The sequence below is a fragment of the Lottia gigantea genome, assembly GCF_000327385.1.
Source record: "Lottia gigantea unplaced genomic scaffold LOTGIsca_2, whole genome shotgun sequence".
Lineage (NCBI taxonomy): Eukaryota > Metazoa > Mollusca > Gastropoda > Lottiidae > Lottia > Lottia gigantea.
The window spans coordinates 1,546,214-1,573,928 of NW_008708400.1; the positions used below are offsets into that span (position 1 = coordinate 1,546,214).

The 27,715-nt window shown below is 35.6% G+C and overlaps 5 protein-coding genes across 5 annotated transcripts; 1 reads left to right on the forward strand and 4 right to left on the reverse strand.

Annotated features, from left to right (window-relative positions):
* Positions 1 to 385: 385 nt before the first annotated feature.
* Positions 386 to 5,379, forward strand: LOTGIDRAFT_228232 (hypothetical protein). Its single transcript, XM_009053209.1, has 6 exons — positions 386 to 409; positions 1,308 to 1,380; positions 2,223 to 2,669; positions 3,310 to 4,725; positions 4,994 to 5,125; positions 5,316 to 5,379. Exons 2-4 carry the CDS (start codon positions 1,311 to 1,313, stop codon positions 3,471 to 3,473), a joined length of 681 nt encoding a protein of 226 aa, XP_009051457.1. The 5' UTR covers positions 386 to 409; positions 1,308 to 1,310; the 3' UTR covers positions 3,474 to 4,725; positions 4,994 to 5,125; positions 5,316 to 5,379.
* Positions 5,380 to 9,791: 4,412 nt separating this feature from the next.
* On the reverse strand, positions 9,792 to 10,473 carry LOTGIDRAFT_152688 (hypothetical protein; the record flags this gene model as incomplete). Its single annotated transcript, XM_009053210.1, has 2 exons — positions 9,792 to 10,024; positions 10,293 to 10,473. 2 exons carry the CDS (start codon positions 10,471 to 10,473, stop codon positions 9,792 to 9,794), a joined length of 414 nt encoding a protein of 137 aa, XP_009051458.1.
* A 3,122-nt stretch (positions 10,474 to 13,595) lies between these two features.
* Positions 13,596 to 16,067, reverse strand: LOTGIDRAFT_228235 (hypothetical protein). The gene is made up of 4 exons (XM_009053211.1): positions 16,018 to 16,067; positions 15,675 to 15,732; positions 14,347 to 14,652; positions 13,596 to 13,918 (listed from the first exon to the last, which is right to left on the reverse strand). Exons 2-4 carry the CDS (start codon positions 15,730 to 15,732, stop codon positions 13,683 to 13,685), a joined length of 600 nt encoding a protein of 199 aa, XP_009051459.1. The 5' UTR covers positions 16,018 to 16,067; the 3' UTR covers positions 13,596 to 13,682.
* A 3,875-nt stretch (positions 16,068 to 19,942) lies between these two features.
* LOTGIDRAFT_228236 (hypothetical protein) lies at positions 19,943 to 22,978 on the reverse strand (the record flags this gene model as incomplete). Its single annotated transcript, XM_009053212.1, has 5 exons — positions 19,943 to 20,132; positions 20,533 to 21,264; positions 21,556 to 21,723; positions 21,988 to 22,054; positions 22,910 to 22,978. 5 exons carry the CDS (start codon positions 22,976 to 22,978, stop codon positions 20,128 to 20,130), a joined length of 1,041 nt encoding a protein of 346 aa, XP_009051460.1. The 3' UTR covers positions 19,943 to 20,127.
* Positions 22,979 to 23,928: 950 nt separating this feature from the next.
* LOTGIDRAFT_75883 (hypothetical protein) lies at positions 23,929 to 24,507 on the reverse strand (the record flags this gene model as incomplete). Its single annotated transcript, XM_009053096.1, has 1 exon — positions 23,929 to 24,507. A coding segment is annotated over one exon (579 nt), but the record flags the coding sequence as incomplete, so codon positions are not given.
* Positions 24,508 to 27,715: the final 3,208 nt, after the last annotated feature.

Here is a 27,715-nt window from a genome sequence, read left to right on the forward strand (position 1 = left end):
AACCCTGTTGGCCTAAGAACTCATCTTGCCCTGAACTTGTCAGCCCTGGGTACGCAAAGATGCCCTTGTTTTCTTAAAGAAAAATAGGTTTGAAATTCTAAAGTAAATATATAAGCTATTGATTTCCTTGTTAAGAGTCAAACTTATCTAAAGATATACCGGTACTGCAACTTGAATCAAACATGCATTGTAAAACGTTAAAATGTCATTGATAGCTTCCTGACCTTTTGAGGGGTTGTACAATGAAACAAATCTCGATTGTCTTTGGATTGGTGACCACAGGGTTAATTAGTGACACAGTGACAGATGTCCGAAAATATTAAATAAATAGCCGCAAATGATACAAAGATATTAGACAACTAAAATTTATTTTTAAAAGGAAGACCTAAGAGACAAGATAAGGTAAAGAGTAAGTTTGGTTTTTATTTATTTCATGGTTAAAGAAATGAATTGACTTGAAAAGTAGGCCTACACAGTGTTATATGATATTCATAATAACCATAAAAGTCTAGTAAAGAATGATAAAAAAGGACAAACTACACTAGCCGATGAAAATTTTAGACAAAAAAAATTCTTTAGGTGAAAATGTGTAGAATTCAATCATTTTTCCAACAGGTCGAAATATTTTTTCTGACTTGTTTTTTTCAATTAGTGATTTCTGCAAATGCCAAATATACGTGCGAATAGTGACTAAAATAATTAATTCTGCGACTAGACGAGATACAGTGTACGATTTTGAATATAATATAAAATAACAGAAACGCATTGTGTCCGGACCGTGTCCGAAACCGTACTTCGTGTATTCACTTTTTATGTTTTCAACTGTATTGATATTTTTGCATCAGGCACAGTATCTCGTCTTATTCGCAGCTTTAATACTTCGCTCGATATCTCTCGTGATTGCCATATTTACAGGGTCAATGTGGTGAATATTGGGTTTCTCTCGCTGGACTTTAGAAGTCGTGAAAATGAAGAACGATAACGTGATACCCACTTGCAATTATATTGGTTGTCCTTTAGGCTAGGTCATGACATTATCGGAAACATTCGCACACTTTCCGACAAGGCACGTCAGGACGTCCTTCGTTCAAACATCCCTATCAACCCAGATTTTGTCGTAGGCCTTTCGTGGACCAACGCACACTTACTTTTAAAAAAATCGGTAAGTGTGCGGCGGCCTTTAGTGATAAAGTCGTAAATATTGCCGATACAGTCTCCACATATCACGAGATTCGGATATGCAAGGCATTTGTTTTCTATTGATTATTGAAATTTTTTTTTCTTATATCCATGTACTTATATTGCAGAAGATGACCTCTAACAGTGTTAGTGTATTGTGCTTAAGCGTTGCAGTTTTAGTTGCTTTTGCTTCAGCACAAGGTAATTTTTGACTTATTTTCTAGAATTTAAGGTTGATTTCATTAAAAAAACAATTCATTTCTAAAAAAAAGTTTGAGAACAGATATGGAACCTATATTAGAAATAAAGCAGGATCTAAAGGAGTGAAACGCCTTTTTCGTGAACTGGTGTGAACCAACAATGTAATTGGTGACAACTAAGTTTCCACTTGTTTGTTGGTAAAGTCTGTTTAAAATTTTAACAGTCTTTATTAAGAGGATCTGGCAACAGACTAGTAAGGGGCCCCTGTACGAAGTTTTTACATAACTTTCAAAGGATGTCGTTTCAGATCCAAACCAGTGTCTTATATCTTTGATTTTTATCCCACTGGTCTTGACTGTGTGCACTTGATGTAAAGACACAGTATGTAAAATTTCCATTATCAAAAACATATACTTGAACAGATTTCTAAAATAGACTATTTACTACTTCGTATCTACTTGATCAAACTGAATATGTTTTAAAGGAGTGATTAAAAGAGGAGTGTGCTAATTGTTTAGTTTAGGACTTGTAAATCTCGATATGTTTAGTTGGAACCTTAAAAATAGGAAACATATTTCTCTACAATTTGGCGTATTGCAACATCTACTAAAAATAGAGTTAAAACAATAAGTTAAAACTTCCATATTAGCAATGGCTCAACTCTATGAGTGAGGGCCCGTCAACTTAAGTAGGTTAGACATTTTGGGTGGGAGCCCGTGGTTAAACCATTCTCTGGTAGTTGAGCCTCTGCATATAAGGTAAGGGACACTTTTGTTTAGATTTTGGTCTATAGTTTTAACGTTGTGCACCAACCTTAAACTCTATAATCTTAATATTTGCAGGTTATGGCAACACTATTATGATCTCAAGTGAAATGCCATACGTAGTATCTGATGTTTTGTCAGGAGGAGGACTTTCAGTAACATGGCCAGGCTCCAGATTAATTAACGTGGTACCCTCTAATAGTTTACAACGCATAGTACCGAGCGGAGCCCAACCATATATAACCCAAGGAAGTGGAATTCCACAGACGCTACCACGGAATATACCAAATGTAATGTTAGGAAATGGTATACATGTACTTGGAGGAATGCCAAGCAACATGCCCCAAGTAATTACTGGTGCAGGTATACAAAGAACAATGCCTGGAGTCGGAATGTCAAGTATGATGCCAGGTATGGGAATGCCATTTATAACTGGTGATATGATGGATGTACTAAAAGACTATTACCAAGCCGCTGATTTGATGAATGTGATCGGTCGATCATTTGGAATGAACGGTTATCAATGTAAGTATAAATTTAAATGAAGTAATAATATGTGTATACATTTTAAAGGTATCGGCATTAAAGGGACAGGTTCGCCATTTTCGGAGGTTGATTTGGGTCGTAAATATATGCAAATAGTCTTAGAAGTATTTGAAATGACTCGTCATTTTAACTTTCAAACGTGGATAATTCTGGACACACATGGACACAAATTTCGACGGTGAGCTGTGAACACTTTTACTGATTAGCTTAGCTCAAAATTCCCGTTTCTAATAATAGTGTAGGATTGGTCAAAACAAAGGCGAATCTGTCCCTTTAATGACGTAACATCCTCCACAGTATATCAAACCGCTTACGGGGCCCAGTTTCAACCCGATAACATTTTCAGAATTCTAATTGCAATTTAACAATACACTCACCATATATTTAAGCTGTTATTAAGATTCTCATGAACAATATATCTGTGTATAACGACTCGGAAATAACATTATCTGAGTTTTTAATTTTTTAATTGCATAAAATTTCATAAAACTAGGATATTGGATCTTAATTTGCAACTATTCTTCGGATAGTTCAAATGTAGTTCAACTTGTAAAACAAATATTTGAACAATATATATTCTCTTTGAAGGGTTGCTAAACTGATTTATATTTAATTTTAGACCCAGCACAAAGAACAGTCATGAGACCTGGCCCAAGAATGTTGAATTATCCGACACCATCCAGTTCTCCATCTACAGCTACCGTTGCTAAAACCAAAACCATACATAAACAAACAGATCTCAAAGTTTCAAATGTAACATCATTACCAACAACCAATCCATAGGATGATTTTAAAAGGGTAAAGTCCAATAGTATTGATTAATTTTCAGATACAGATAATTTTCATTCAATGCTATTTATATTTCCAAACAAAACACGATCATAAATACCATTGTCAAATTGTAGAAATCTAATAGATTGTGGTTCAATATTTCACCAAAACGCAGACGTTGTTACAGATGAACAACATTTTGTTTCTAATTTATTTCAGTGTATCTATTAGTTTCAGAAAACTTTAGTTTGTTTCTTTATACTGAATGTCTGGTATATATTATATAACATATTATGTTTGTATGTTTGTTACATATTTATGTAACTTTCGTGCCAGTGCTTTCGTAATTTCAATTATATATTGTTATTACATCTTTCACCAAAATTACAGCGATCACAAGTCACAATTTTACCTTGGTCATTGTTATAATCGCATGTAAGAAACCACCATTTCATATGATCTAAATAATTATTTTTGTTAAAGGCAATTATGACACGAACATTCTTTTTTTTTCAATAATTTGTATTAAAAATTTGTGTATAAAGAAGAGTACATTATAATATGTATTATTATATTGTTATAAAGGTTTAATTTTTTTCACTATAAATCATTTTAAGAATTAGTTTTTGTGAATTTTTACTCCGCGGATGCGGATGCGAATATATTACATGCTAAACTTATTTCATTGAAGAAAATGTAGAATGTTTAATTCTGCTTGCTTATTCAGACGAAACTTGCCGTCTGCTGTTTAAAAATTCACCTGTTCATTTAACTATTTCACTGAGTCAATAGTGGCGGGAGATAATTCGTATGAACTAATATCTGTATCCTAATCAGATTACTACCAATCTCTACCAAAAAGGGAGAAGAATACCCAAATAATAATTTTGTAATTTTATTAACAATTTGTAAGACTATCGATTAAAAATATCTTTCGTAATAAACAACTAAAATAAAAATAAAATTAAAAAATAAAACTATAAGGTATATTTTACTCATTTTACTATTTTTTTCCAAAACTAATATTAAATCAGTTTATCCTCTCAATTGTCGTCCACTATATTTCAAACTCAAATTGGTACTGATCCACCATGACCACCATGACCACCATGACCACCATGACCACCACCAATACCGGAAATAGTTTTGACGATAGCACCAATACCAGTAAATGTCTGAGTTGGTGGAGGACCTTTTCCTCCACCTTTACCCCAGGCTCCTGTTTGTGGAAGAAATTGTCCCATGGGAAACTGTGGTCTAGGATCTGTAAAAATTAAAATCGTGATAACTAGATTTTAAAACAATGAATATCAATGGTCAGATACAAATAAAATTCCCGAGACTTTAAGAAATAAAAACAATACCTAATGAAAATAAATTTTCGTCTTGGTGTCGACAGGTTTGGAGTTATCATCACAAGATGTTATTGGAATTGAATTGAGTTGCTTAGTTTATGTAAACCTACATTATTATTTCCAGAAGGATGATGCCTCTCTAAGAGGAATATTATAAAATATGAATGAATAACTTACTTGGAAAATTTCCCAGTCCTGATCCAAATCCAAAGCCTGGCATAGCCATTCTACTACCATACATATCACTCAATGTATCCATCATATCGGCATTCATAAATGGGCCTCCTCCACCCATAAATCCTGGTAAACCTTCATAAAATACCGCCAAGACAAAATTGTTATTACATTTTGGCCACATATTGTTAGCAGGGTGACAAGAGAGTTTTGCTCAAATGTCAAAATTTCTTCATGGAATGAATTTTTAATTATAAAATTAGCGAGGGTCTACAATTGTAGTTTCTTGAATACTTCAGTTGTGATTAAATGTAAATATACCTACCTTGTGGAGAAACCACCACTATTAAAACAGCTAAACTGAACACTTTATACGGCAACATCTAAAGGAGAGGTAAAATTTTATCGTGCATTTAAGGCATTTTGGAATTCATTACTGTATGTTGCTATAACTTCAGATTCAGCAGAGACAGTATACAATGCCTTTCATTACCTTCGTAATTAGTGTCTTTTAGCTCTAACACTGGACAAACTATAGTTTACAATTATTGTTCACTAGCAGATTTTTTTCCCATTAAATATGAATACTAAATATACACGAAGAGTGCCATTATTTTAAAAAATTTTGTTAAAAAAAATGGTCGTACAGTTTAAACTGCGTCTGTCAACATATTACCTGTCCAATTATGGCCTTTCATACTACCTTTTCTTCATTCATTGGCCGAATCAGGAACTGTACAAAAACGTAACTTAAAAGCTTAACTACATTTATTTAAGTGTGAAAAACAAAATATCAAAGAATTTGAAGTATAGGGCCGCGTTTTACTGCAAGAATTACTGAATAAAATATTTGATTTCCTACCTTAAGTTGTGTCTCCACTTGCACTGCTTGAATCGGAGTTTGGGTGAGTTCTAATGTTTGGTTGGTGCACTGTGGCTTTTATTGTACCAAGAATTGGAGTGTAATTTGTTAACTGTCTGCCTTCATTGTGCCCGGGGCTTTCATTTTATTCACCATGTCATGAGTACTTGTATTATTGTATAATGTAGTTAAATTGTTGTACAATTAATTATCTAAACTACATAATTTGTTACTGGATTATACAGCTGTGGAATGAAAGAGGGTTATTTTTATTGTGGTATGTAGTCTTTATTTCAAGGGGGTCAATACCTTGATGGAACAGAAAGTAAACAAATTACTCTCTTTTCAGCTACTCCCTGTGAAATAAATCCAAGCTCTTGCAGGTTGCTCATTGATTCTTATAAATCAGCTCATATTGGAGTAGGATTTGTCAATTGAAAATCTAAGGTGGCGCCGATTTTTCAAGATGGTTGCCAAATAAGCCGTCCGGAGTTCATATTTTCGATACCGATTTGCATGGTATATTTGTGCATTTTCTCTTTGTATATTTACAACAATCTAGCACATTCTTAGACACTATGACATCCTCCTTAAGATCGAAGTGTCATCCGGAGTCTTTACAGAGACACAAGCTGGAGAAACGGCTACAAAAAAACTATCACCATCCTTTGAAGTCAACAATGGAGTAAAGCAATGATGCCTTAACTTAATAATTGATGAAGATCAGCATAATCCAACCCCGAGGCATACAATGGACCCTCATGAGAAAGCGTAAGGCAGCGTCATGCTGCTGCGCTCTCGCTCGTAGTCAAAACATCAAGATTGAGCCACATCAACAGAACCATGGATTGAAGACAAACACAAAGAAAGCAAAGAGCCTGCGGATAGGCCATAAAGGATGTTGACCACATGATCTACCTGGACAGCGCTGTGAGCTAGGGGGAGCTAATAAAGGCTAAGATCAGCAAATTGCTTTTGTAACCCCCAGACAAGAGAGAAATGAAATAGCATGTACTCCAAGTTAATGCTGTTCAAAACCATCGTCAGGTTTTAGCCAGATTCTGCGCAACAGATGAATGAATCTCCAACGAATAACTAATTGGCTAAACATGGACGAAACAATACCTAATCACCAAGAGCATCTAGACAATGAACTGGAGTTGGACTGGTCACTCCCTGCGTAGAGGAAAGGTCCTCAATCCATACCAATCCTTTGACTGGAACCCACAGTCCACAAGGAGAAGATCTCTACTGAAAGAACTCTGCAGATAGAGATCTGCAATGCAGGCCCCGTGATCCGACCGAAAAGAAAATTACTGAAGAAAAAATATTAGTTTAGTGGTTATATCGTGTAGAGGAGTATTGGCATTGGTAGGTCTATCTTTGGGTCAGCAGTCAGCTTTATCAGTGGGATAGATTATTTGTTCTAGTACTCACCACTGGTCTAACTCTCACAAATGGTTTCAAGAAGGTGGAATCAGTGACAGTGCATGTGTGCTATCCTGTTCAACACGCAAAGTCAAAGCACAAGAGGTGAATTAGCCTGCTTACTTCGTTGTATTGTAAAAATCGAAAACCATATTACGACGACAAGAACAAAAGACAAAATGAACGAGAACAATGGAAATGAGATAAAAAAAAGAAGATGGTCATGGTAAAGGTCAACCCAATTTTATTTTAAATTGTCCATTCTTTACATGCAGTAAGACTATGGCCTTCTTGGAAATCGTGATTCATTCCGAGAAATCGTCGTCTGTCGATCAGCGTGCCTCGAAACTAGATGCTACCTACATACAGCACCGTGTCCAGTTGGCTGGGTAAGCACAAGGTGAAAGAGGTCCATGACCATGCGGTTATATGTAGCGGAATTCTGGTTGAGTTTGAGCGGTATTCATTATTCAAAACTCAAAGCAATGGCAGAGAAGGTTTTGGTGAGATTTGGCACGACGTTTGCAAATCGCATTTTTCAGCGATGACATTCATCAAAAACAAACAGCATAGCCGCCTTTGGAAATAGGGGGTAAGGTGACCTTCATCATTTTCCCACATACAGAAAAATGTGACCGAAAATAAATTCGGCCCAAGGGTCACATTGAACTATCTCGATATGTTGAGTATGATTTCATTCATATCCATCCATGGTTTGTGGTTGATTATATTTTTCAAGAGAAATGCGTTTCAAAATGATTAATAGATTTTGAGAATCTATTTAAAAGAGTCTTTCTGGGAGGTATGATCTAATTGAGGTTAAGAAGCACTGATGCAGTTGAATTGAAAGAGAGATTGTCAGGCAACGTAATATACGCCCACTGGCAGCTTTGATTTTAAAGAAATGTTTTTTTTTTTAAATATTTGGCAGTACAGTAACAATCACCAGTAAAAAATATTCTACCTTCAGTCATACACTTCTTTTTAACTTTATTGGGAAATATTGAAAAATATTATCATATTTTGTCAAAATATGTCAAGAATTGTGCCATCTAGGGTGTTTACAAGCTAAAATTGAACGCGTTTTCAATAATAAGGGCAATAACTCAAACTAGTAATTTTTCGATTATTCTGATTTTCAATTGGGTTCATCCTTGGGTGATAATAAACACTCACACCAAATTTCATCAAAATCCGTCAAGAATTGCGCCTACTAGAGTGTTATATTTTAATATATTTTTAATAGGGTTCATCTTTGGGTGATTATGAAACACTCACACCAAGTTTCGTCAAAATCAGTCAAGAATTTTGCCTTCTAGAGTGTTTATGGGCAATTGTGGACCAACGGACGGACTGACCGAGGGACATATTTCATGTGGCGTATAAAAATGAATTGAAAACGAAGATAAATTCGAGAACTTTTAGGATTCCTTTCTTACTACATCTATAGTCATTTCCTGTCAGATTTCTCGAAGATAGCCATGGCATTGTACAACCTGGTAAAAGCAGCATTTGCAACACCAAAAACCAATGGTGTATAATACTTCTGGACGCAAAGGTTAAATGGGCACAATAACATCGGATTGTGGTAGATAAATTACTTGATGTCACCGCCAGTCATGGCATATCCAGTATTTGGCGGTTTGTAGTTTGTTTTTGATTTCACATTTTCAATCTTTAATCAACAGGGTGAAAATCAGATCATAGTAGAGTATACGTCAGGTCGATATAATGGCGTATAGAATGACATCTGCGGGACTTTATGCTACGACTCATATGGGATGCAAAAATGTCAGACGTACTTTAAATTCACTGTACAAGTACAATCCGGGGCATGTTATACATACAATACAGATGCCCCACGAATTTGAGAAATATAACATAAGATATCAGCCCTGACCTGAGTCATAAGGTAATGGACAGCTGTGCAGAATAGCTTCAAAGTAACAAGGACTGCTGAGGGATATCTCAATCTTCACGTCGTGTTCAAACCAAGCCCCATTACAATAAATACTAAATGTCAAAACCCTCATTGGGATCAATGTTTCTTTCTTTCTTTAGAATGCGGATTTTAAGATTAGTTTCGTGATTTTCTGGATTCATTATATCCATCATCCACGATTTTGAATCCTGTTGTGTCGTTCTGGGCATCAACTAAGAGAAACAATACTTTTATAATAGTTTTTAATTTTATTCACAAATTGTATGTGTTTTTACCAATAAAATAAACAAAACTACACATAGACATGTTTCATATAAAAATAAAACTTAGACATACATAACTTGCTTTAAATATATAGATATGTGTGTGAAAAACAATATCACTAGAAAGAAAACACACACAAAACCGACACTTCATAGAAAAATAATCATAAATTACTTTCACTATATAAGTTCAAAATATACAGTATTTATGATCATTTTTCATTGGAGTATCGCTTTGGTGTGTATTTCCGTTCAAGTGATAATATTATTCAAATATGTGTTGAGACCACAACCAAAATCATCTACTTAATACGTTGTCCTTGGAAAATACGCGAAGTCGTTCCTGACTTGGCCAGAGAGTGGGTTAGTGATAGGTTTGACTGGAGGACCACCCTTACCACCACCAATACCGGAAATAGTTTTGACGATAGCACCAATACCAGTAAATGTCTGAGTTGGTGGAGGACCTTTTCCTCCACCTTTACCCCAGGCTCCTGTTTGTGGAAGAAATTGTCCCATGGGAAACTGTGGTCTAGGATCTGTAAAAATTAAAATCGTGATAACTAGATTTTAAAACAATGAATATCAATGGTCAGATACAAATAAAATTCCCGAGACTTTAAGAAAAAAAAACAATACCTAATGAAAATAAATTTTCGTCTTGGTGTCGACAGGTTTGGAGTTATCATCACAAGATGTTATTGGAATTGAATTGAGTTGCTTAGTTTATGTAAACCTACATTATTATTTCCAGAAGGATGATGCCTCTCTAAGAGGAATATTATAAAATATGAATGAATAACTTACTTGGAAAATTTCCCAGTCCTGATCCAAATCCAAAGCCTGGCATAGCCATTCTACTACCATACATATCACTCAATGTATCCATCATATCGGCATTCATAAATGGGCCTCCTCCACCCATAAATCCTGGTAAACCTTCATAAAATACCGCCAAGACAAAATTGTTATTACATTTTGGCCACATATTGTTAGCAGGGTGACAAGAGAGTTTTGCTCAAATGTCAATTTTTCTTCATGGAATGAATTTTCAATTTAGCGAGGGTCGACAATTGTAGTTTCTTGAATACTTCAGTAGTGATTAAATGTAAATATACCAACCTTGTGAAGAAACCACCACTATTAAAACAGCTAAACTGAACACTTTATACGGCAACATCTAAAGGAGAGGTATAATTTTATCGTGCATTTAAGGCATTTTGGAATTCATTACTGTATGTTGCTATAACTTCAGATTCAGCAGAGACAGTATACAATGCCTTTCATTACCTTCGTAATTAGTGTCTTTTAGCTCTAACACTGGACAACTATAGTTTACAATTATTGTTCACTAGCAGATTTTTTTCCCATTACCTTTTCTTCGGTATACATGTATGATGATTCATTGGCCGAATCAGGTACTGTACAAAAACGTAACTTAAAGCTTAACTACATTTATCTAAGTGTAAAACACAAAATACCAAAGTTTCATTGTGTCCCGTTCTGCCTGACAAAATTGTATAAAAATATTTGATTTCCTACCTTTAGTTAAATCGGAGTTTGGATGCATTCTAAGGTTTGGTTGGTGCTCTGTGGCTTTTATTGTACCAAGAACTGGAGTGTAATTTGTTAACTGTCTGCCTTCATTGTGCCCGGGGCTTTCATTTTATTCACCATGTCATGAGTACTTGTATTATTGTATAATCTAGTTAAATTGTTGTACAATTAATTATCTAAACTACATAATTTGGTACTGGATTATACAGCTGTGGAATGAAAGAGGGTTATTTTTATTGTGGTATGTAGTCTTTATTTCAAGGGGGTCAATACCTTGATGGAACAGAAAGTAAACAAATTACTCTCTTTTCAGCTACTCCCTGTGAAATAAATCCAAGCTCTTGCAGGTTGCTCATTGATTCTTATAAATCAGCTAATATTGGAGCAGATAACAGAGAAATCGTACACTTGTTCTCCATGTCATCTAATCAAATCTGCCCGATTTGCCAATTGAAAATCTAAGGTGGCGCCGATTTTTCAAGATGGCTGCCAAATTAGCCGCCCGGAGTTCACATTTTAGTTACCGATTTTCAGGATATATTTGTGCATTTTCTCTATATGTATTTAAATATTGCTATATGCCATTGATTTGAAAAGACACTTGAGATGGTGGACTGGACAACATTCTAGCACATTCTTAGACACTATGACATCCTCCTTATGCACGAAGTGTCCTCCAGAGTCTTTACAGAGACACAAGCTGCAGAAACGGCTACAAACGGTCACCATCCTTTGAAGTCAACAATGGAGTAAGGGCAATGATGCCTTCTATCTCCACTAATCTTCTCACTTGTATTAACTTAATAGTTGATGAAGATCAGCATAATCCAACCCCGAGGCATACAATGGACCCTCATGAGAAAGCGTAAGGCAGCGTCATGCTGCTGCGATCTCGCTCGTAGACAAAACAGCAAGATTGAGCCACATCGACAGAACCATGGATTGGAGACAAACACAAAGAAAACAAAGAGCCTGCGGACAGGCCATAAAGGATGTTGACCGCATGATCTACCTGGACAGCGCTGTAAGCTAGGGGTAGTTAGGAAAGGCTAAGATCAGTAAATTGCTTTTGTAACCCCCAGACAAGAGAGAAATGAAATAGCATGTACTCCAAGTTAAAGCTGTTCAAAACCAACGCCAGGTTTTAGCCAGATTCTGCGCAACAGATGAACGAATCTCCCACGATTAATTAATTGACTTAACATGGACGAGACAATACCTAATCACCAAGAGCATCTAGACGATGAACTGGAGTTGGGCTGGTCACGCCCTGCGCAGTGGAAAGGTCCTCACTGAACTATCTCGATATGTTGAGTATGATTTCATTCATATTCATCCATGGTTTGTGGTTGATTATATTTTTCAAGAGAAATGCGTTTCAAAATGACTTTTGGCGACGAATCTATTTAAAAGAACTCTTCCTGGGAGGTATGATCTCAATGAGGTTGAGAAGCAGGGATATAGACTAGAACGGACGGACCGACTGACCGAGGGACATATTTCATGTGGGCTTATAAAAATGAATTGAAAACGAAGATAAATTCGAGAACTTTTAGGATTCCTTTCTTACTACATCTATAGTCATTTCCTGTCAGATTTTCTCGAAGATAGCCATGGCATTGTACAACCTGGTAAAAGCAGCATTTGCAACACCAAAAACCAATGGTGTATAATACTTCTGGACGCAAAGGTTAAATGGGCACAATAACATCGGATTGTGGTAGATAAATTACTTGATGTCACCGCCAGTCATGGCATATCCAGTATTTGGCGGTTTGTAGTTTGTTTTTGATTTCACATTTTCAATCTTTAATCAACAGGGTGAAAATCAGATCATAGTAGAGTATACGTCAGGTCGATATAATGGCGTATAGAATGACATCTGCGGGACTTTATGCTACGACTCATATGGGATGCAAAAATGTCAGACGTACTTTAAATTCACTGTACAAGTACAATCCGGGGCATGTTATACATACAATACAGATGCCCCACGAATTTGAGAAATATAACATAAGATATCAGCCCTGACCTGAGTCATAAGGTAATGGACAGCTGTGCAGAATAGCTTCAAAGTAACAAGGACTGCTGAGGGATATCTCAATCTTCACGTCGTGTTCAAACCAAGCCCCATTACAATAAATACTAAATGTCAAAACCCTCATTGGGATCAATGTTTCTTTCTTTCTTTAGAATGCGGATTTTAAGATTAGTTTCGTGATTTTCTGGGATTCATTATATCCATCATCCACGATTTTGAATCCTGTTGTGTCGTTCTGGGCATCAACTAAGAGAAACAATACTTTTATAATAGTTTTTAATTTTATTCACAAATTGTATGTGTTTTTACCAATAAAATAAACAAAACTACACATAGACATGTTTCATATAAAAATAAAACTAAGACATACATAACTTGCTTTAAATATATAGATATGTGTGTGAAAAACAATATCACTAGAAAGAAAACACACACAAAACCGACACTTCATAGAAAAATAATCATAAATTACTTTCACTATATAAGTTCAGAATATACAGTATTTATGATCATTTTTCATTGGAGTATCGCTTTGGTGTGTATTTCCGTTTTAGCGGTAATATTATTCATATATATTTTGATACCACAACCAAAATCATTTACTTAATACGTTGTCCTTGGAAAATACGCGAAGTCGTTTCTGACTTGGCCAGAGAGAGGATCAGTGATAGGTTTGCTTGGAGGACCACCCTTACCACCACCAATACCGGAAATAGTTTTGACGATAGCACCAATACCAGTAAATGTCTGAGTTGGTGGACGACCTTTGCCTCCACCTTTACCCCAAGCTCCTGTTTGTGGAAGAAATTGTCCCATGGGAAACTGTGGTCTAGGATCTGTAAAATGAAAAATCGTTATAGATATGTTAATCTATTACCAGCGACCATGTATTTTCACTTCAATGAAATCAAGCGACTAGAACAGTTCTCATTATCTCCATTGTATAAACATCGTATAGTATTTATTGAGATTAAAAAGGGATATAGTTTATTGTATATTTATGTACTTTTCTTTTGCCCGTGGGGTCGCGAGAGAATAAATTATCTTTATTATTAAAACTACATTAACAAATAAAATGTCCAAGACTTTTAGAAACATCAACAATTTTCTATTGAAAATAGACCGTCGTCTAGATGACGACAGGTTCTTAGTAGATTATCACAGTGCCGTTTTCAAAATCGCATTCAAAATTGGACTAATCAAAGTCCAGAAGGAAGATGCCTCTCTAAAAGGAATAGCATAAAATATGAATGAATAACTTACTTGGAAAATTTCCCAGTCCTGATCCAAATCCTAAGCCTTGCATAGCCATTCTACTACCATACATATCACTCAATGTATCCATCATATCGGCATTCATAAATGGGCTTCCCATCATTCCCATACCTCCAAACATACCAGCTCCACCCATACCGTTAAACATACCAGCTCCACCCATACCTCCTGTCATACCAGCTCCACCCATACCTCCTGACATAACAGCTCCCCCCATACCTCCTGACATACCAGCTCCACCCATACCTCCTGACATACCAGCTCCACCCATAGCTCCAGTCAAACCTGGTAAACCTACAGAAAATACCACCAAGACAAATTTGTTATTTGTTTATTCAGACAGTGTATTCTAAATGCACCAATTTCAAATAGTAATGCTCAGTTCACACCAACAGCGCTCTGATGGCGCTTTAAAGCGGCGTACAAAGCGGTACCAACGCGTAACAAAGCTCGACTAAAGCGCCAGGGTCGTAATAGATCGTTGGAAAGCTTTGAGCAAAGCTGGATATTCGGCAAGAGCGCCAAAAAATTTTAAACTGTTTAAAAATTTTTGCCGCTCTGTCACGAATTGATTAAAGCGCCGAGAACGTATCAAAGCTTAACAAAGCGTAACAAAGTTCAGCAAAGCTTGGCTCAAAGCGTAGGAAAGCTTAACAGAGCTTTATTCAAAGCAAGGACCCCATTCTTCACGGTCTGTCACCACTTGATCAAAAGAGGCATGAAATCGGCCATTTCGAAATTTTCCAATGCGTAACAGAGCTTAACAATGCACAACAGCTTGATAATCAGAGCGTCCCAAAGCGTAACCAATTCGTATCAGAGCTTATCAGAGAGTAACATTACTTAGGAGATCGTGATATTTTTTGAAAAGTAAACAAAAAATGATGGCGCTTTGCTCGCCGATTTAAAGCGCGGCATTCGCCGTTGGCGTGAACTAGGCATTAGAATTGCTTCATAGACTTTGGATTACAGATTTATACTTTTTTTGTAACCAATGTAAAATCATTCGAAGTTTACTCGACATTGAGTAATTTCCGTAAGAAACAGAATCTTTAGAAATAACAAAACAAATTTTTGATATGGTTTACATAATTCAAACAGCGAAAATATTTTATGAATTTATATGGGACGGTACTTAACTACAAAAGATTGAAGGAATTCCTAACATCTGCACTTTCTTATTGCAAGAACCACAGACGTCTGATTGAATATTGGCTTGGTGCAAATTGATGCTATAAGTGTCACTGATACACATAAAGAAATTATTTACAAAACTTCTTTACAATCAATTTAAATTAGAATAGAAATATACCAACCTTGTGAAGAAACCACCACTATTAAAACAGCTAAACTGAACACTTTAAACGGCAACATCTGTAACATATAATTCTAAATTTGTATTTATAAGCGTTTTGAAATTTATGTCATCAAGTTGCCGCAATTGTAAGAGACCAGCCTCAGCAGAGATGGTATGCATTGCCAACGACTTTGTCGAGTTGATTTTTGTCGTAACTACTAGTACAAAGCAAACCATTTCAGTGTTGTGTAAAGAACAAACACCAAAGAATTTTAAGCATGGGACTTTATGTTACTCGGACAATTATTAAAACCTTAATGTCTTCTGTTCTGATGATAAAATTATACGAGTCAATTCCCTACCTTCAGTTTTATCACAATATGAACTACTAGAATTGGAGTAAAGATGCGTTCTAAGGTTTGGTTGGTGCTCTGTGGCTTTTATTGTACCAAGAACTGGAGTGTAATTTGTTAACTGTCTACCATAATGTGCCCGAGGCCTAGATTTTCATCACCATGTCATGAGTACTTGTATTATTGTATAATCTAGTTAAATTGTTGTACAATTAATTATCTAAACTACATAATTTGGTACTGGATTAAGGACATAAGAATATATATTTATACACTTCAATCAAATTTTGAAGTTAAGATGGTGATGAAGAATGTTGTCGGAATTCCCCTAAATTTTGATTTATCATGACATATACTAAACTCTTTATTTTACAAATTTATTTATTCTAGATCTTTCTACGTCAGCCCTTATTAGGCCCATTCTTTAATAGTCCAAATGTATAATTATTGTTGTGTATTGCATCAAATCGCGTTCAATGGCCATTTTTGTGAAAGAGTCGAAGTGTATCTATATCGAGTTTCATCAAAATTTAACGTATTTGATTCTGTTGAGGTGAATTTTCGCCAAATTTATACAAATATTAAATATTGTGAAATACACGAATAAGCAAAAAGCAGAAATTCATGGATTATGTTTCAAAATTGTCGATTCTGTTGTAAAACACATTGTAAAATAGTCGGTAATGCCTTGGTTGGAATCTTTAATGGTTCAGCTTTACAAAGATACCAAAAGATATGCCAAATTGAGTTTTTCTCCAAAAACGTGCCGATATACCATCCGTATATCACGTCCGAGTGACAGTTAGGGCCAGAATATCGAACGCCTTTTGTCAATATGCTATCTTTTCTATTTTACTGATATTTTCGTCTTTATTGTAATCTGAAAAATATATAAATAAAACTAAGCGCAAGTTAAATATATTTCAATTTAAATCCAATCCAATTCAAGTCAAATATTTTCATTTTTGAAAGTGGAAGACTAAATTTGGTGAATGTGTATCCAAGGAGCTTGATGAAAATTTACATGAGAATAAATAAACTAAGTAGAGCAATTCCACAGCCGATATCCCACAATGTACAAGGTACAAGGTAACATGCGCCCATCAGTATTGAATACTATGCATTTGGAAAATCTTAAATTCAGCTCCCTAAGCGACCAGCATTCATCTGAGTTTGTTTTTCGAAGTTGTCCTTCAAAACAAAGTTTTATTATTCAGGAAATTCGCGTGAATATTTAATAAAGTTTTCTTCACTTGGCATAATTAAGACGATGAAAACCATGCCCCAGTTTACTTATTTCAGGCTTTCTGTAAAGGGCCAAATGAATGAAATAGAAAGCTCTAGCGAAGCGAGGGGAGCGTTTTAGCGGGCGGGGTCCAGAGGTCCGGAAGTTTTAAGGTTTCACACAGCTTTGGCACTAATTTTGCATAAAAGCATAGCAACATGTACATAGGCCAAATCAAAATAATGACACTGTTAGTATGGTTGAAATGGTGAGACGCTACAGCTAAGATGAGTGTCTTGAAGTCGGGCGTAATTGAAGTAGTAGCAATCCGTAAAATCAAATGGTCACATGAGAGACTGCTTCTTGATTTGCTCTTTGCGATGTTTATGTGGGAAAATAAGGACTCGCATAGCCATGTTGGGCCAGACATTGGGGTGGCAAAGATATCCCGAAGTTTAGGGGGATAGGTCATAACCACAATTTAATTGGGTTAAATGACTGGGCGGGGATATCAGCCTTAAAGTGGTAAAATTTTTATTATTATTCTGTTTATACATTTTTATATTATTTTTGAATTTCAAAAACTTTTGAAATGTATTTTTTTGTAGTAATGTCCGCGGGCCGCCATTTGAGAAGGTCTGACTTGTGTGGACTTAGACCGGTAATTTCACTCCTGTTTCCTCCTATAACTTTTTACAGAAATCTCATTAAAAACTTTCCAATATGCCTGGCCAATAGTTAGTTTCTGGACAAAAATTCAATATATCATGACTATGAAAATCTTGAGCCAACCAAACTAAATGTAGACCACTCCATTTGATCAACATCCGCTTGACTCTCACTGCACACAAAACGAAAGAAAATGCAATTTCAGACATTTCCAAATCTAGACCACAAACAGGCATACAAACACTCAAAAGGGAGGGGGGGGGGGGGGGGATTTCTAAAAAAAATAACAAGGACTACATTCGATACAATTATCTACATTTTAGTGGTCTGAGTCCAGCTTTACTTACATTTGATTAAGAGTAACCTCCCCCTTAACGTTCTATGGTGGGGGGGAAATGATGTTCGCAAGCAGCCAAATAGTATGTTTATTTACCTGCAGAAAAAATCTGATAAGCTTTGTAATGAATCGAATCAGATGCAAGAGCGTACAACACCGTGGCATTGTTTCAAAATAATTACCTCCCTTGGTTAAATGCCAGTTAATTCTATTTTGTACCTCTTTCGAGAGGTCAATTGGTCCGAGAAGTGGGACTTTTCCCATCTCATAGGTCGGAGCTTTTCGTTAAAAAGTTAAAACTATGTTATATTATATATAGACACAGCTTTATGGAACAACAATCAATGGTTAAAGTTTTATGCAACGTTATGTTATTTTAAGAATTATGTACCTCTTATTGAACCTGTTAAAATTTAATGTAATGTATCAATAAACCATTTATCTCTTGTGTGTTCTTAATAATAAGCATTAATGTATATATAGTTTGCCCATCACTTCTTCTCATTATGTGCCTGAGGACGACGGGGGAAACACGTCGAAACGTTGCATAAAACTTTAACCAGTGATTGCTGTTCCATAAAGCTGTGTCTATATAGTCCCTAATACCATAAGTGAACCAGTTTTTAATGAATATAGGAGGTGGAATAAAATATGAAATACAGAGATAGCCACCTGGGTATGCGGTCTAAGAACATCTAGAATGATTTCGTTAAGCAATAGTAAAAGGGGTTGTAAAATGGTTTTCTGAATTTGTATGTGTATTGGGGACACTGATAGCATCAATTTGCACTTATACTTAGTTTTTGTGGAATTGCAGGAACTACAGATTGATTGCAAATTGGAATGGTGCAATTTGATGCTATCTGTGTCCCCGATGCACATAAAAAATATAGAAAACCTCTTTACAATCCCTTAAAGATGAAACAGGCGAGAAGTATAGTATCTGTTATGTACTGATTGTTTTTAGTTTACTATGAACAATATTATCATTTAAGTTCTTATTTTTTGAATATGCAACTATCATTTTCTGCTTATAGACATGGGGGGAATTTTTCTTGAAGGCTCTTATAGTGGGCATGAACTATCTTGCTTGCTCGATTGCTGGTGGTATTGAACGGGACAACAAAGGGTGTTATGCCTACATTATGATGAATATTAAGTCCTATAGGTCTTGCTGTATTCAATGTCTCAATCCAATGGGCTTCCCTAGATTGACGGAATTTGGTAGTTTCATCTTCGGGCAAGTCAATACAGGTTGAAAAAAAACTCGGACCAAGAAGTGCCATGAATTTTGGGCTGCGCTGTTCCTAGGTGTCTCGCTAGGTGTTGCCACTAACAAGATTATGGGGACGAAGGTGTTTTGCTAGTTGACTCTAATTCAGCAATCACTTGCTTCACCTTTGTGTTTATCATAATATTAGGAAATGACGATAGGTCGAATCTGGACCGGACCCGTATCCGACCATTTATCTGAATATCTGAACACCCCTCAAGAATCTCCAGTCAAAGATCAGCACACCCCTCCTCCCCTGGCCAGGTCTACTTATTCCAGCGATTGGTCAGGTTTTCCTACCCCCCCCCCCCTTATAGTTGCGAGCAGGTGTAAGAAGCAAAGTGCTCTCCGTTTCTTTGCTGACATGTTTTTTTTTTAACTGAACACACCTTTGTCAACATGCTGGAAATAAGATCCATGAAAACGATATGACAACTAATGTTAATTAATTTATTAATAAATTCTATGTTTAAACAAAAAATATAAAAATACATTTATACTATTTTCAATAACATAATTTGTAAATATTATATATTTTTCAATACACCTATTTCATTCTTCTTTGGCTTACTCCTGATAATTTTCAATTTGTTTCAAACCATTCTCTTGGCAGTCTTAAGCTGAAATAGAATTAAGAAAATCCTTAGTCGGAGTCACACATACACATGGTCAATGTTGTAAAATATAACCTGAAATTGTTGCGTCAGAATTGATCATCAGAAACAATTCTAAACAATTCAATATCAAAACAATTCAAGACACCTTGAAATGTAAGACATCCTAAATCTTTAGAAACAATTCCAGACATCCTGAATCGTCAGAAACAATTCCAGACGCCCAGAATCTTAGATACCTAGAAATATCAGAAACAATTTCTAGATATCATGAATTTTCAGAAACATCGCTTAAATAACGTCAAGTCATGGGCTCTTCCACTTAAAATTTCATCCAATTTAAAAATTGCCCATCATAATTTCAAGAAAGGGTTTATATTAGATTAGAAAAACTTTGAATGCGCACCTTTCGGACTAACTCGTCGGTTGTTTTTGGGTGGAGCTCGTAATAACCGTAATCGAGATTGTATTGGGACTCGATTTCGAGTGGAAGAGCCTCTCTGAAATGAACGTCTTTGAATATTTCCAGGTAATGTGTTGACTTTGGATTGAATGTTAAATTGTGGTCTTTGTCTCCCTGCTACTCCTCTTTGTACCGTTGCTGTTTTAGTAGCCACTGTAGTTTGTGGCACAGTCTGTTTCTTAGGAACCTTTGTCTCAGGATTTATTTTCTTTGGAACCCTTTTCTTAGGAACCCTATTCGTAGAAACGATTGTCTTGGAGGCAATGCTTTTTGTAGCAGTTTTCATAATGTCAACATTAGTATGGACAGTTGCTACAGTCGTTGGAGCAGTTACCTCAACCGCTGGAGCTACTCTCTTGGGAACAACTTTCTTTATAGCAGCCGATGTCTGTTGTGGTCCACCTGCTGACATAAGAGAAGATTCCGTAGCTTTCGGGACCCTTAAAGCAGATAATCTTTGAGTTAGTATCGGATTTAGTGGGATCTGCTGATCTAATTGTATCCAAGTTACCTTAGGCTGAGTTTTTACTTGTTGCACAATTCTCCTTGTTGGCTGAACAACTTGCTGTCCGGTAGCAACAGTATTAGCAGGTGCCTGTACATATACAGTTTGCTGGGGAACACCCATCATCAAAGGATCTCTAACAATGGGACTTCCAAAGAGTGGATCGCGAACTGAAAAAAGACATAGAATCTATTAATAGTCAACCAACCTAGTTCTCAGCACACACCTCATGTTGATAGAAACAAAATACAGTGTGTCCGGGTAAGCACTAGGATGTGAAGGGATATATCATTATGATAAGGCTGTAGATATTATTGTAGGGTAACTGGACGTCGAGCTTTACCAGTTGACTCTCATACATGAAAACTTTAATTGAGAATAGTTTGTCTTGAACAGCACATTCAGCAGCAGTAAAGAAGGACTTAAAACGCTAATTTCTTTCTTAATAACATAACACTTACCAACATGAGAAATTCCAAAACCAGCATGAGGAATGCCTAAAGAAGCAGGGTAGATATTTTCACTGTACAAGTTAGAAGCCATTTCATATCTGTGTTTTAGAAGGTCGCCAGCTAAATCTTGTCTGTAATCAACATAGTTGCCCATATCCATAGGGTAGTGAACCATCACTTAAATTAAAATCAAAAGCCGATTTAACCACACACTAGGGCGGGACTGAACACCACAGTGGACGCTTACGATCGGTCCCGAATCCATTCCATTGTTTGATATATATATTGTCTTGTTTCTTTCCCTTTTGTGATAAATTATGAGTTGACTTCAGTCAAAGCTTTTAATTTGTATTGAAAAAAAGAGATTGTCCACGAGTTAACTGGAAAACCATAATCGATACAAAGAAATGCTGAGTTCGAGTATTTGAATTGTGTACTTACTTTGAGAAGAAACAACAGACAGTAGGATGGACAAACCAACACATGTTAAACTGACAAGGGACATCATCTGAAATTATAAAAAAAAAGCTAATGCAAATGTGAATTTCAACTGAATATGGAACAGTTAAACTGGCTCTGAGCTTTTATTTCAATCAGCAAACTAAAAACTATTCAGACATGACTTTGAAACACCATTTACGGTTTTTATTTGCTATTTTTTTTAATAATTAATACTTATTAATTCTAATTATACCTCTTTGAATGAACATGGAATTTTAATTCTGAAACTTGGACAATAAGGGAATATAGGCTATTCATCAGTTTACATCAACTTAACTCGATAAATCCACAAAATCACAAGTATTTGTTTAAAAACTGCTAAAATTGAATCGTGCGATTTAAGTTAATTTAAATTCTATGCTCTTTTTCAGAGATAGAATTCTTCTAAATTAAAATCACTTTTGAGCATAGTTTAGTCTAAATGTATTTAAATAAGTTTAACTTACCTTTGCGATCTAAATTGAAACACAGCGATAACATTTCAGCCTATACCCGACCCTTATATACTCGGATAGAACGGGGGATATGTATATTCATTAATCATAAACATGTACTTATCGTCCTGTTCTTAAATTTAAATCATGTTTACATGTCCGCTTTGTATATTACGTCATGAGAGAGACAGTAAGCGGAAAATTACGTCACTAATATATGAGAATGTCATGTCAGTGACATAGAAGATAAATAATTGTTATGTAGGCAATGTAATAGTCATAACATGTAATAACGCATTAACTTCAGAAATATTCTACATACTTCTTTCCATTCCAATTCGCACAATATATTGTGGTTAACCAACGAAATTGTAATCGATATCGCTACATGTTTATGTTGATTTAAAAGATTTGCCTCATTAACTTACAATTATTAGTAAACGATAATTTTTGTTAAAATTTCTTTTAGTATTTTTACCACTATACGTGGTTTTCATTCTTTCACAATATAAACATCGTATAACAATTTGCGTACTCTGGCCTCTTGAACCAATAACTATAATATGATATTTTACGAGGTTTTAAACTGAGTGTTAATATACGTGTTATTTAATTGGTGTTTTTTTTTTAGTTATTTACTATCAGGCTAAGAATACGAGCTTTCGAACGGTACCAAAAAGTCAAAATGACCAAATATGGCATATACGAGGTTTCAAGCGGTCACCCACGAATCCTATTTCATGATATTATAGGTCAAACTTTTCTCTACCAATACTCCTATTCCCCTGACCATTTTTTTCCTTTTTCTTAAACACGCCCAAATCAGTAATTATTATAGGAGGAAGGTAGAATATTAGAATTATGAAACTCTTGTTTCATAAATGTTTTTATATTGTATTGTGTATGTAAAAAATCTTATTTTATGATAAAATAAGTCAAACTTCTACAAACAATACTCTTATTCCCCCATGGCAATATTTTTTCCCAATTACAAAAACAATAAAATCGGTAATTATCATTAGTGGAAAGTAGACAATATTGGCATGAAAAATTATATTTTCCATATCATTGATTCAATCGATGATGATTTAGAATGTGGTCATCAAAGAGTTACATTTGATATTTATCTTAGTCTTATGAAGTCGTAAAAACCATAAACAATTGCCGACAAAAATAAAACATTTACTTTCATAATGTCTTTGGTCTAATAATCAGAAGTGTTCTCTGGGTGAATAAAAAATCAATTTTTTTTTATGTTGGGTTTTATTTCGATGAAATACTAATTATTTACTATGTTTTTCTTGAATATTTAAATTTTCTTGACTTTTGCCTCTTAGTACTTCATTTCTTTCATCATCATCGTGTGGGTATTACTATTTCCTGTGCTGGATTTAATGTAACTTTCTGATCGATCGATTAGGCAATCAAAACCAAGTAGCATCAGCGTTCGTCTATTACAAACAAAAGCTAAAAATATAAAGAACCCTTGTAGTCCGTTAAGGATGATGTAAATATACCACAGAGCCTCATGCTTAACCATTGCAGCAACAAATCCAATAATCCACGTGAAACCCATTATTGATGACAGCTTAGCGTATATTACAATTATCTTCCTTTCCGAACGACCATTTTCTTTGGCTGCCATTGAAGCTGCTTTCAGACTTCTTTCAATGCCACACAGGGTTAGGACAAAACAGGCTAGGTTGGAAAATAGCGATATACCAACAGGTATATAAAACATGATTATTATTCCTTCCATGTTTGACATCCAGCAGCAAGAAACCTGCCCATAACCAGCTTTAAATCTGGATTCAATTGGCAAGTACTCTAATCCTACGCCGATGCCTACAATTATAGCTGGCAACAGAAAACAGAACATAACAAACCGTTTAAAACGCTTCTGTGCGTCGGACATTGTGACTAATGATGTTTTCCAAAACGTCAATACCATGTTAAGAGCAATAACAGACATCCAACAGAAGACGGACAGCCACACAAAATGGTTGACAACAGCAACGACCATACAAACGATATCATGTTCCACTTGAACCATTACTAATATCTGCCCAATCAATAAACAAAAACTCAACATGGCTGTCATTTTTCCGGCAATCGTCCGCATTTCATGAATCCTAGCGTAAGTAATGATTGTTAGTAACAAGCAAACCATCGATAAACCACTTAAAGCAATTCCAAGATAACGTTGGATTTGAGATAAATCAAAAAATCGCAATCCTGAGAAGAAGTCACAAACAAATACTTTATCTCCTTCGAATTTAAATTTCCCACGTTTTATAATGGCCCCTGATTTTTTCATCTTTAGTGTACCCTTGTCAATGTTGTGTTCGATTTCTGTGGCATCGAAGACTATAATCTTGCAACTGTCGTTCAATTCGTCTTCAAACTGCCTGCAGACGTAGATCTCCTCAATTTTTCCAGAATCAGTATCAGAGTATTTGTCTGTGTTCAACTTGAAAGCGATACTTCTAAGATCATAATAAAATTCTTGGTCAACCTTTTTCACTACAGCGAAATCGACATTCGATATTGTCATTAAGGCAGAATCCAGGAGATGGTCAATAGATCTATTCCCGCACAACGTGGAATTCAGTTCTTCGTATTTGAAATTAGCGGTGACTATGTCGGTGACGCATGGTAATTTCCTTATTCTTTCTAGGGTGCTTAAAATCGGATATGGGTAGTTTTCAATCAATACAGTGTACATTGTTACCATATAATGTTCATCGGATGATTTACCTTCTCGAAGTTGGCACCGATCGGGAGGGTTGTCAGTTGTTCCTTTTTCCGTGTAGTTCAGAATTTTCATTCCGCGTTTTAGATTAGGCTTTTCAACCTTTCCATCATCTACTGGCGAATAATATGTAAAAGTTATAAAAACTGACTTATTGCGATATTGGAATGGTTGTGTTTTGGGATCTATGAAAACAGTATAATTTTTAAAACATCTTCCATTCATGGGATATTGATATGAAGGACAAATGAAAAGTCGACAAATATCGAAAAATGGATCATATATTTCACTTCTGGTACAGTGTTGATTGTCTTCAAGCATCACCTGTCCATTGTTAATATCAAAGAGCACTCTTATATTCTCCGATTCATCTTTTGCCGGAGAACCGCTTCTGTCTCCACATTTATATCTGTGTAAATCGGACAGATTATAACCGTTGAGCAGAGCACAATGAATATTCTTTTCTACTGTGTCGTTCGAGGTATGAACAGGTTTGATATAAGCATGGCATAATTTTGATATATGTCTATTTTCTGTTATTTCGACCTCTTTTACTGTGTCGCGTGGGTAGCATACTGTTTCCGCTACATTATCCAAACTAATTCTTCTTTTGCAGTTATGAAGTCCACTATTGTCTACATTGTCAGTACATAAGATATTAGGGACATTCCAGCCAGTTAAATGGGTGACATTTATACCATGACAAAGAGCACAGTAGATGTTAGCAAAAATCAAATTCCGGTCTTCTTTATATGTCAAGGGCAATAACTCCAACCTTTCTTCGCAATCGATTTCATGTCGGGATGTCTTGGGGCATTTACCGATAACATTTACGTAGCCAATTTTTTCATACAATTTACAAATTCCAAACGTTCTCAGTAAATTAGTGGGACTTGAATCCTGTTCTTCACTTAGATAGCGATTATCAACATACTGCGGGATGGCATTTTCATCAATTTTCATACAAGATGTAAAATAGTCCAAACAGCAATTTCCTAACTCTTCGCAAGATTCCATACAACTACATAGCTTTCTCGTGATATTTTTGTTGCAAACACCGTTACATGTATATTCGCTGCAATATAGATAAGAGAGTTGCAAATTGTATTGTAGATATTCCGAATTGCTGAAATTACCAGTGTCCCCGTTAGTGGGTTTGTTTTCCCTCAAAGCATCTTCAGCTGTAAGGTGACTTCTGTTAGAGGCCAAGTTAGAAGCATCTGGCAACCCTGCATTAGTTGTAAGTGATTTACCCGCATCGCAAACTTGTATACGTAAAATATTTATATGTAATAAAGTACAGACGAATACGGTCTTGATTTTATGATGTGTTCTGCAAACTGAAAAACATAAAGTTGTCGTATTGTAATGTACAGTTTCACGTTTACAGTTATACGTCATGTTATATTTTGAAAAGTTGCTGGGCACATCGGCTTCCCATTTCCCCGGCGCAGCCCCCGGAAACATTCTAATGTAAAGCCAAAAAATACATATAACTCAATTTTGGAAGTGAAATGAAATTAAAATTGCCATGTCCCCACCCCCTAAATACGCCAATGACCTAATGGTATCAGGTGTTCACAGTGGGGAGAATGTAACACGAGTCCTGATAAAAGGCGCGCCGCACTTCGTTCGGTAGAAAAAGAGCACGAGATATGGATCTGCATAAGATGAAGACACGATACGTTTGTTATATTTGCTACAGTATCGCTGATCCTGCATTGAACATCCCTATGAGAGTCTTTTTTTACCATAATTTTCTGGAAAAATTTTGCTGAGCAAATTCAAGCAATATGAATTAAAATATCATCTTTGAAATAATGATGAAGCATTATCAAGTACAGGTTCCGAAAGCAAATAGAAGAAAATTTGAATACAAATAAACATTTTGCCTGGAACGATTGTAAAATTACCGAAAAACACCCCGTGCTATGAAATAATTTTTCGATGGAAATACTCAGCAAAGTTTCTCTCGGAAAAAAAAATTACCTACCTACAAATAACATCTTTGGTCTCCAGTAGCGACCTCAATCAGACTAGCTAATGGAATAAAATTAATAGGCGAACTGTTTTAGTTATATCTAAATCAAACTCTATAGTATGAACTAATGTTTGTATTGTATTAAGAAATTAATGTTTTGTATCGAAAATAATGTATAGTAATTGTATAATGTTCTATCAAATGATTAAAGGAAGGTTTTTTTTAGTAATTTCGATTAAATATAGGTCATTTTTATACGCGTATATTACCATCACCCCCCTCGCAGCCCCGAAAGCAAGTTTTTGGGGCAGAAATCTCATAACTAGGTTAGAGATTCGGGTAATTTCTAATATCTTGCCTTCACACACCTGGGGCAATCACCTGGACCTTTCACACCCCCAAAAATTTGTTTCATCCTCATTTTCAGCATGTGATCAGGTGAGGTGTTCTCCCAATTCAAAACAAATTCTTCTCCTACACCAGTTGGCGACACCCAAGATA

Excerpts from the sequence above, each read along its gene's own strand:
- LOTGIDRAFT_228235 (XM_009053211.1), bottom strand. The coding sequence starts at position 15,732 with ATGTTGCCGTTTAAAGTGTTCAGTTTAGCTGTTTTAATAGTGGTGGTT. Across the intron at positions 14,653-15,674 it reads AGTGGTGGTTTCTTCACAAG|GTTTACCAGGTTTGACTGGA; the intron begins GTTGGTATATTT and ends TATTTTCTGTAG. Across the intron at positions 13,919-14,346 it reads AGGACTGGGAAATTTTCCAA|TCCTAGACCACAGTTTCCCA; the intron begins GTAAGTTATTCA and ends TCATTTTACAGA.
- LOTGIDRAFT_228232 (XM_009053209.1), top strand. The coding sequence starts at position 1,311 with ATGACCTCTAACAGTGTTAGTGTATTGTGCTTAAGCGTTGCAGTTTTA. Across the intron at positions 1,381-2,222 it reads TGCTTTTGCTTCAGCACAAG|GTTATGGCAACACTATTATG; the intron begins GTAATTTTTGAC and ends TAATATTTGCAG. Across the intron at positions 2,670-3,309 it reads TGGAATGAACGGTTATCAAT|ACCCAGCACAAAGAACAGTC; the intron begins GTAAGTATAAAT and ends ATTTAATTTTAG.